The 10,477-nt window shown below is 38.1% G+C and overlaps 1 protein-coding gene across 3 annotated transcripts in view; it reads left to right on the plus strand.

The window, feature by feature from the left end:
- ESRRG (estrogen related receptor gamma) overlaps positions 1 to 10,477 on the plus strand; it is a 641,420-nt gene that overhangs the window by 477,165 nt on the left and 153,778 nt on the right. For all 3 annotated transcript variants that reach the window (XM_004375935.2, XM_004375934.1, XM_004375933.2), the window contains one exon: positions 415 to 531. In XM_004375935.2, the coding sequence (XP_004375992.1) occupies positions 498 to 531 (34 nt within the window). In that variant the 5' untranslated portion in view covers positions 415 to 497. The remainder of the gene's footprint in view (positions 1 to 414; positions 532 to 10,477) is intronic.

Genomic DNA, 10,477 nt, shown 5'->3' on the forward strand with positions numbered 1-10,477 from the left:
ATAAGCCTGATGCACCACAGCATTAGTAGCCCAAAGAAATCCAGGACGGATGACACAAAAATACTGTTTTGAGTTTGTATTTTTATAGAAATAATCTACATTGAAATTTCCTTTCAGTCATAAGACTGGAACACTATTATCGTGCACAGCTGGAATAAAGATAATATTCTAATGGCTCATGTTTAACCTAATCTTTTGAAGAGTTTCACCATGTATCTTCCCGTTGTTTGATGGGTCTTCAGTGGTCAGAGCAGAGAATCCAGCTTCTGGAGGTTTGTGGCATTCCTCAGGATCCCATCCCAAGTGACTTTTTTAGAGTGAGGGCGGTAACAAGTTGGCATTGCCTTTGGGATGCTAATATGTTCTGGGCCTTTGGAATCTAACAGCATCTTTTCTTCAAACTCTGTGTCGTAGGTAATATAGAATACAGCTGCCCTGCCACAAATGAATGTGAAATCACAAAGCGCAGACGCAAATCGTGCCAGGCGTGCCGCTTCATGAAGTGTTTAAAAGTGGGCATGCTGAAAGAAGGTAAGGCATTTTGTCAGTGGCCCCATGCTTTAGGTTGGGGATGGGGCAGGGTGGGGGCAGCGGGAATTACAACGATTTTAGAGAAAGCAGGAAAAGATGGGGTACAGTGCCCTGAGTCTGATAGCAGAACACTCCTTCTTTACACCTGAACTTTCTGATAGTTTGTGCCTAACTGCTTGGCATCAACAGAAGGGACGAGGTAGGACACATCTGATGTGCCGCTCAACCCACCAGGCATGCTTTACAGTTCTGAGCTTTCATCTTTACAGTTTGCAGAAGGCAAGGGATAAGGACAACCAAGAGGTTGCTGTCATTGTCTTTTGCTTTTTTTCTCAGTACTAGGTTCACACACAGATTTTTTTTTTTTAATTTTACATCTTGAGGTTTATAGCATTCTTTATTTCTTGCTTTTGGGCTTACTTCCTTTATAAAGAGCTTGCAACAGTGATATTAAAATTGTTTTCCCTTTGCTTTTTGGTTGGGGAGGGGGGTAACAACCAAAAAACACAAAATAATTTAGCACATGTATCCGGTTCTAAACAAATTGCCTAAGCCCAAACAGCTAATGAGGAGCAGAGCCAGAAATTGAATCCAAGTGGTAAGATTCCAGAATCTACTCAATTATTCTACGCAAGTCACAAGTCCAGAAATATTTGTAAATTTTAGCATGTCTGTTCAGCTCAGATTTGGAGATAAATTGTTCTTTTCTTTGGGAAGCTTAGCATTCAGATTTTTGTTTGTTTGCAATGTTAATTTGTTGTTTTTTTAAAAAAATATATCTCTTTGTATGTATATGCTTTAGTACATGTGCATTTTAAATACTTTTAGATTTTACTGTTTCCTTCTCCACAGAAAAGTCACCAGGGTTTAAAATAAATACGATAATTTTATAAAGTAACAAAATGAAAATCAGTCATTGAATTTTGAAAGAAAATTAGATAAATTAAATATTTAAAAATTAAAATTATTAAAATTGTAGATAGCTTCTGTTAAATTATGGAAACGTACTCTGTTCCATGGGTTTACCATATTAGGTTGTACAATTGCACATTTCGTTGTTACTGGAGACCCCCTATTTTTAGCTACTAAATCCATATAAACCCAAGTGTTCATTCACCCAGGACAAACCAGAACTTTAAGTAGGTATGGCATTACTACATCTCACAATTCTTTTGTGGTTTCTTCTTATTCCCAGGTGTTTACTGTGAACAATATTATAGAAAGATGAGTGAATCAGGTTGTAGCTGGGTACAGAGGATTCATGCCGTATTTCTCTGCCTCTTCCCAGAAAGTCTGGTGCCTCCTCACAGGACTAGGAACAAAGAGGACTCTCTCCAATTCTTACTCTCCTCTTCAACTTTGCTCTTCCTTTGGAAAACAGCTATAAGCAATCAAATACATTACTTGATAATTAAAGTCTTATGAAAAGATGACCAAAATACATTGTCAAGTAAAAAACAAACAACAACAAAAACTAAGTTGCCTTCTGACGTGATTCAGTTTCTGTGGAGAGAGATTGGGAGAGAGAGATGTAAGGCAGACGCCTTGCTGTGATGGTGTGTGCTGGGAGAGGTGAAAGCAAGGGTAGGTACTCATCAGTAACACTGTTACTCCGATGAAGAAACATAACAATGAGATATACTTGTTTCTCGTTTCACTGTATAATTGTTGACACTGTTAGGATTCCTCACAGTAAACATGTTTTACCTTTATAATCCATCCACTAAATATTTATTAAGGTCTTCCTGTGAGCCAGGCACTGGTCTAGTTTCTAGCAATGCAGCAGTGAAAAAGACAGATATGTTTGCACTCACTAGAGAAAACGTGCATGAAAATGCCAAAAGGACCGTTTTGACAAAGAAAAACATAAAAATCAGAAGCTCAACAATAACAACCCATCCCACATGGCAAAGGATTTTCCTTTTAATTAGGAAGATGGTGGTAGGTTACTTTTCTATAGTGAAAAACTTTATTTTACTAATTGCCTTATACCCTACAGCAGACTAACAAATGAAACCTATTTCAGAATGTAATGATAAGTGATTGACAGTCAAATTTTGATCTCAATTATATTGTTATTGCGACTCAGTTGGGCTGTAGACTCAAGCTAAACTTACATTCATTCAGCAAAGCTTAATTAAGGGTTTCAAAGAGTTGAAAATTGAAGAATCGTTTTTTTAAGCAAATCATTTTTTAAATGTTATAAGAGTAGTAAATCAATGTTTCTAATTGATGTGTTCTAGATTTGAATTTTATTTTCAAAAATTAACGTGCATGGAGGCACGCCTCCATTTCCAGGTAGATAGACTTTTGGGATTAGTTTGGTTTTACTACTATACTTACTCAACTATTTGCCCACTGCACGTGGTTTATCTTCCCCTTCCAGGTCTAAGGAGGAAGTAGAAAAAATAATTTCGCCTAAGGAATTTTTCCCAATGTGGTTTTTCATGAGGAGCAGTCCTGAAGCTCGGAAAGAGTAACTGAAGAGTGTGAGCTGTGTTTAATTAAACATTCTAGATGAAAGTCAATGGGGCAGGGCTTATCTGTGGTTCACACCTCTTCAGTTGCTGTGATCAAGCCTTTAAAGGGTCTGTTTTCAAGGGAATTGCTGCTGTTGTCGACATACTCAAATAATAATTTATTTTTCCTCCACTTCCTTGTGCCCACTTTGATGGCACAGTGTCAGTTCTCCAAGCTACCCACTCACCCCAGACAGAAAGGATGAGATGGTTATGAGTAAATATGGAATATTCTTTTTCTTTTGTACTTAAAAAAATGCTGCGAAATATTGCGTTACACCCTGCGTACAAATGCATAATTACATCTGGCCATCTCCTTGGGTTTACATTTGCCTTCCAAGCCTGGAGAGAATGATACTGTCTTAAATATATCTTTATGGATGGAGAGGGATTTCAGTCCCATGCAGTATGTCAGAGACCATGATGTAGTAAATCTATTCAAATGTAAACCTGTTCAATTCAATTACCAGTCTATAATAAAATTTGCCACTACAACCCCCGTGTTGACCACAGCAGTCCATATAAGCTGATGGCCACAGCAGGTCTGAAAATTGACAGGCAAAATCTATTTAAACAAAAAACATTAGTTCTAGAATCTGAAATGAAATCAGATTTCAACAGCTTTGATGGGAACCTTCTTTCCTTTAATAGGTATTTTTTATTCTACTAGCCAAATGCATCTTAGATAAAGTGCTGCCTGAGGGAAACGAAGAGGTTTTCACTAAAAAGGAGGTTGATAGAAAAACGAGACTTTTAAAAATAGTAATCCTTAGCTTCGTTGACTGGCGTCTTTGCTAATTGAGGCTGATCACTTAGGGAAGATATCTGAGTATATGTGGAAGCATGAAAAGGCAGTGATGGCTAATGGGTAAAAAATTCCAGTTGCATCACATTGTTTATAATTGAATTTTTAAAAGTTAAGCCTTTGCATTAGCCAGCACCGTAATTAGTTCTGAATGAATTATGCTTTTTAATTTTAACTTTCAAATTTTCAAGAAAAAAAAAATCATTACCAGCTGAAGCAAAAACACAACAGAAACAGTTGTGTCTCCGGAGAAAACAACAGAATACCACGACAAAACTTTGGGAAGTTCAGTTAAACAAATGAAAAAACCAAGACCCATTACCATGGATTTGATTCCCACTCATAGTGACCCTGTAGGACGGAGTGGAACTGCCCCATACAGTTTCCAAGGAGCACCTGGTGGATTTGAACTGCCAGCCTTTTGGTTAGCAGCCATAGCTCTTACCACTACGCCCCTAGGGTTTCCAAACAAATGATAGTTTGTTCAAATCCAAGCGGTTGTAGCATTGCACATCCTGACAAATCCCCTTTGTCTTTCTCTGTGGTATACTTTGCTAGTAAGCGTCACGAATGATGGTCCAGCATTGTTTTTTCAGCATTATACCATACTGTATGTCAGAGAAAACCCATCTGTTACCAGATATCTGCTCTCAACATTCCCTTTTCATTTTTTCCCCAGGTATTGCTTATTTGAAGGAAAAAACAAAAACTAATCAAGGTGCACCTATAAATCTGGTCAAGATTTATTTTTATTTTGATCTCTCTCCTTGGTTATTTAAAGGCTATTGCAGGACATATTGGTTCAGTTTTGTCTCTGTCAGTGGCAAACAGAGACATTTTATGAAAGCAATAATTATTTTATTTAGGTATAGAATTCACTGATCAAAGGATGGGAGAGTTTTTCTTATTGATGGGCACGATGAGTCTCACCTTGGCAACTCAGGTATTTTTTCTTTTACTCTTGCGGGTGAGCAGGAGACTCACGTATATGCACAGCATAGCATTCCCCAGCCAGGCCAGCCTGCGTGCCCAAGTGTAGCCACATCAAGGCTGCATGGAGGGTTAGTTCAGTGATTTCAGGCTAACAAAGTGTGCTTTTCAGTGTGCCTTCAAGAAGTGGTTACTTCACCTTTATAAGCTTTGGTTTCCTCATCTGTAAAATGATGATAACGATAATAGCATTTGCAAATAAATAGTTGCTGTGAAAATCCAGTAAGGTGCTGCAGTATAAATGCTTGGGGTGCTAGGTGGTCTAGAATTAGAGTAAGGACTAGATCAACCTGAGCTTTTGTTTTGGGAGACAGTAAGGAGGGTCAGGTGGATCTAAGTTCAGGCCCTGGACCTGAAGCGAGTTACCTGAAGCAAGTTACATGGACCTGAAGCAGTGTATCACCTCTCTAAGATTTTCTTGCCTCAGGCTCTTTATTTGTAAATATGTGACTGAAGGTAGAACTTACTTTGTGGGCTTTTGCGAAGACCAGTAGAGAGCTACAGAGACACAGGGTCTGGCACGCGGTAAACAGGGATATTAGGAGCTAGCCTCTGGATCTCAGGCTGATTGCTGAACTATACCAAATTCATATCAAAGTTGTTCTCTTTTGGCAATGTCAGTGGCTTTAGGGGTCTTTTCCAAGCTTTTTATAGGAATACATCAGTAAGGTATAATGTCCTCAGATATTTCCTGAGGAAGCCTGGTCTCCAATCTCTAACCTTAGGTGAAGGGAAGAGAGTCCACAGTATAAAAAGAGGAGGAAGGGACTTTAGCCCAAGCAGAAGTTGTCACCCACAACAGTACTTTTAAGACTAGTTTGGATTCGGAAAGGAAGACTTTCTCCTTTGTCTTAACAAAAGGATGAGGCAAAGGAGGAGAAGAGAAAGGAGACTAATACACCACCAAAAAAAAAAAAAAAAAAATGGACAAATCATCCACATTTTAAAACGTGCAAGAAGAAAAGTAAGAATTCTACCAACCTCATCATAACAAAACAAAATGAACCATTTGGTGGAGTTGATTCTAACTCATGGAGACCCCATGTGTGTCAGACTAGAACTGTGCTCCATAGAGTTTTTAATGGCTATGATCTTTTGGAAGTAGATCTCCAGACCTTTCTTCCAAGGTGTCTCTGAGTGGACTCGAACCTCCAGCCTTTCAGTTAGCAGCCAAGAGCTTAACTGTTCGTGCCACCCAGGTACATTAAATTTTGCTGAGGAAATTTTGATATCAGAGTGCAGTGGGAAAAAGAATCACAGGATGGAAATAAGTTTTAGTAAACCTCAACAAATACTTACTGTCTTTTGACTGGCTTCTTTCACTTAGCATAATTTTTTTTTTTAATATTTTATTGTGTTTTAAGTAAAAGTTTACACAGCAACTTAGGTTCTCATTTAACAATTTTTATGCAACTTGTTCCATAACATTGGTTACATTTTTCACAAAGTGTCAACGTTCTCAGTATTTCCATTCTTCCTGTTCTCTTTCCATTAATCTAGCTTCCCTGCCCCTCCTTATCTTCTCATCTTTGTTTTAGGGTAAATGTTGACCCTTTGGTCTCATATAGTTGATTATTTAAAGGAGCATAGTATTTATGGGTGATAATGTTTATTTTATAAGCCAATCTATTGTTTGGATAAAAGGTGACCACTGGGAGTGGCTTCGGTTCCAAGTTCAAAGCCTATCTTAGGGTGATGGTCTTGGGGGTTCCTCTAGTCTCTATCAATCCAGTAAGTCTGGCCTTTTTTAGGAATTTGAGTTTTGTTTTACAATTTTCTCCCTTTCTGTCCAGGACCTTCTATTGTGTCCCTCATCATAACGGTGGGTCGTGATAGCTGGGCACTATCTGGTTCTTCTGGTGTCAGGCTAGAAGAGGCTGTGGTTCATATGGGCTATTAGTCCTGTGGACTAGTTTCTTCTTTGAGTCTTTGGTTTTCTTCATTCTCTTTTGTTCCAGATGAGTAGAGACCAATAGTTGCATCTTAGATGGCCGCTTGCAAGCTTTAAAGACCCCAGACACTACTGACTAAACTATGATGTAGAATATTATCCTTATGAACTATGTTATACCAATGGATGGACCAAGATGTCCCTTGAGACTACGGTCCCAAGCCTTTATACCCAGCAATCCAATGCCGTGAGGTGAGGTGTTTGGTTATGTCTAGGAAGTAGCTGTAACTGTACCCCCTACGTGGTTTATTATATATATGAATATATATGCAACACACATAAACGTGTGTATGCATATGTCTACAGATACACTTGTACTTGCACCCCCATATACTCATATGTGCCTTCCTGTACACAGATGTGCATACATGTCTACCTAGGCAACTACATACATATTTTTTTGGTTGTTATTTTTATTGTTGCACTATTGTATGTTATAGCATTTACCAAAATCGTCCCTTATTCTTGTGTACTTCTTAGTGTCTTCATTTTCCTCGGACAGTTGTGAAGACTTCTCTCATATTAAATATTGCCTTTCCCGTCACCAAAAATAACAAGTGTCCACTATCTAGAAAGTTATTCCTCTCCCTTTGCCTCCCATCCCTGGTAACCATCAAAGAATGTTGCCCTTCTGTGTGTATACCTATTGTTGTAGTGTAATGTTTTTTCAAGTTTCATCCATGTTTTAGTACTTCCTTCCTTTTTATGTCCAAATACTATTCCACTGTATGGATATACTGTATTTTGTTTATCCATTCGTCCATTGATGGACATTTGTGCTGTTTTTACCTATTAGCTATTGTGAATAATATTGCTGGGAATATGCGTGTACAAGTTTCTGTGTAGACATATGTTTTCATTTCTCTCGGGTATATACCTAGGGGTGGAATAGGTGGGTCATATGCTAATTATATGTTTAGACATTTGAGAAACTGCCAGATTGTTTTCCAAAGCCACTGCATCATTTTACATTCCAAGTTGTAGTGAATGACGTTTCCAATTTCTGCACATCCTTACCAACACTTGTTATTATTTGACTTTTGACTCTAACCATCCTAATGAATGTAAAGTGGTATTTCATTGTGATTTATATTTGTATTTCCCTGATGACTAATGATGTTGTTCATCTTTCCATGTGGTTATTGGTCATTTGTATATCTTCTTTGCAGAAATGTTTATTCAATAAATACCCACTTTTTTAAATTTCTTTTTTAATTTTTATTTTGTTGCTGTTGTTGAGAAGATACGTAGCAAAACTACACCAACTCAACAGTTTCTACACGTACAGCTCAGTGACATTGACTACCTTCTTCAGCTTGTGTACCCATTCTCACCCTCCTTTTCTGAGTTGTTCCTCCTCCATTAACATGAACTCACGCCACCCTAAGATTTCCTTGCCTGCTTTTTAGTTAGCTGTCTTTGTATTTTTGATTGTAAGAGTTCTTTATATATTTTAGATACAAGTCCCTTGTTAAATATAAAATTTGCTAGTATTTTCTCCCATTCTGTGGGTTGTCTCTTTATTTTCTTGACGGTGTCTTTTGAAATAAAAAAGGTTTTAATTTTGATTAAGTACAATTTATCTGTTTTATTTTCTTTTGTTGCTGTGCTTTTGGTGTCATATCTTAGAATCCTTTGTCAAATCCAAGGTCATGAAGATTTACCCTATGGTGTCTCCTAAGAGTTTTGTAGTGTTTGCTCTTATTTAGGTCTTTGATCCATTTTGAGTTAATTTTTGTATGTGGTGTAAAGTAAGCGTCCAACTTCATTATTTTGCACGTGGTTATCCAGATATCACTTTGAGGACTAAGGTGTGTCTTACCCAAGCCATGGTGTTTTCAATTGCCTCATATGCATGCGCAAGCTAGGCAATGAATAAGGAAGACCGAAGAAGAATTGATGCTTTTGAATTATGGTGTTGGTGAAGAATATTGAATATACCATGGACTGCCAAAAGAATGAACAAATCTGTCCTGGAAGAAGTATAGCCAGAATGTTCCTTAGAAGCAAGAATGGCGAGACTTCGTCTTACGTACTTTGGACATGTTATCAGGAGGGCCCTGTCCCTGGAAAAGGACATCATGCTTGATAAAGTAGAGGGTCGGTGAAAAAGAGGAAGACCCTCAATGAGATGGATTGACTCAGTGGCTGCAACAGTGAGCTCAAACATAGCAATGATTGTGAGGGTGGTGCAGGACCTGGCAGTGCTTTCTTCTGTTGTACATGGGGTCGCTAGGAGTCGGAACTGACGCGACAACACCTAACAATAATCCAGGTATTCCATTACAATTTGTTGAAAAGACTACTTTTCCTCATTGAATGATCCTGGCAGTTTTGAAAATCTGCTGACCATTCACATATGGGTTTATTTCTGGATTCTGAATTCTATTTCACTGATCTATGTTTCCCTTCTTGTGCTAGTACTACATTTTCTTGGTTATCATTCCTTTATAATTTTGAAATCAGGAAATTTGAGGCCTCCAACCTTATCTTCTTTTTCAGCATTGTTTTGACTATTCTAGGTTCATTGAAATTCCATATGAATTTTAGAATCAGCTTGTCAATTTTTATAAAGTAGTCAGCTGGGTTTCTGATAGGGATTGTACTGAACCTGTAGATCAATTTAAGGAGTGTTATGGTCTTAACACTATTGTCTTCCAGTCTGTGATTATGGGATTTCTTTCCATTTATTTAGTTCTCCTTTAATTTATGATGAGGATCTAGAATCATCTTTTATTTTTCTTCCTTGGTAGATTTCCACTGTCTTAAAAGGGTCGTGTAATGCTTGATTTAAATCCTCCTTTTCAGGAACTTGACAAATCGTCTTAAATCCGTTAAGAATTGCCATTCTCTATAGAATAGAAAGGAGCCTTGTGTCACAGTGGTTAAGCACTCAGCTGCTAATTGAAAGACAGGAAGTTGGAACCTACCAGCGACTCCATGGGAGAAAGATGTGGCAGTCTGCTTCCCTAAAGATTTACCACCTTGGAATACCTGTGGGGCATTTCTACTCTGTCCTGTTGAGTCACTATGAGTCAGAATTGACTTGACAGAAATTTTTTTTTGTGGGGGGTGGTATAGAATGGAAGGCCTTCTTCTTTTTCTCTGATTCATGGATTAATAGGGGCAGTTCCACTCTTCCTGTAGGGTCATTATGAGACAGAATCAACTCGACAGCAACGGGTTCAACGGGGGCCCAATGCTTAGGACATCTTTAGCTGGAAAGAATAGTAGGAATATCCAGGTGGTAGCAACTCCTCTTCTTCCATATTAATGGATTCTTTGTCCAGAAGCCCTATTAATTCTGAGCTGTCGGATCATAATCCACCGGGTATATTCCCATTTTTCAGTTTAGAGAAAGCAATGTATATATGTATGTGTGCATACATACAGGTGTATGAGAGAGAACACCAGTTATACATTTATTCATTTAGCTGCCATTACACTTCCCAATCAGTTGTTTTGATTCTGGGAAGCCATAGTCTCAGAGCCCCCAGGATATAAAGAAAAATTATCCCAGAATTGTTTTGCTACAACCACAGCTTGTGTGTTGATTTATATATATGGCAGTGGGGACACAGAGATCAGTCTTCTGGGTTTACCCTGTCAGCAGGGGTGGCAAAGAGCGACTTACTTGTCTAATTGCCCTTCTGTTGTATGTCTTCCATTTTAATAAAATGC

The sequence above is a fragment of the Trichechus manatus genome, unplaced genomic scaffold (assembly GCF_000243295.1).
Source record: "Trichechus manatus latirostris isolate Lorelei unplaced genomic scaffold, TriManLat1.0 scaffold00039, whole genome shotgun sequence".
NCBI classification, from domain to species: domain Eukaryota; kingdom Metazoa; phylum Chordata; class Mammalia; order Sirenia; family Trichechidae; genus Trichechus; species Trichechus manatus.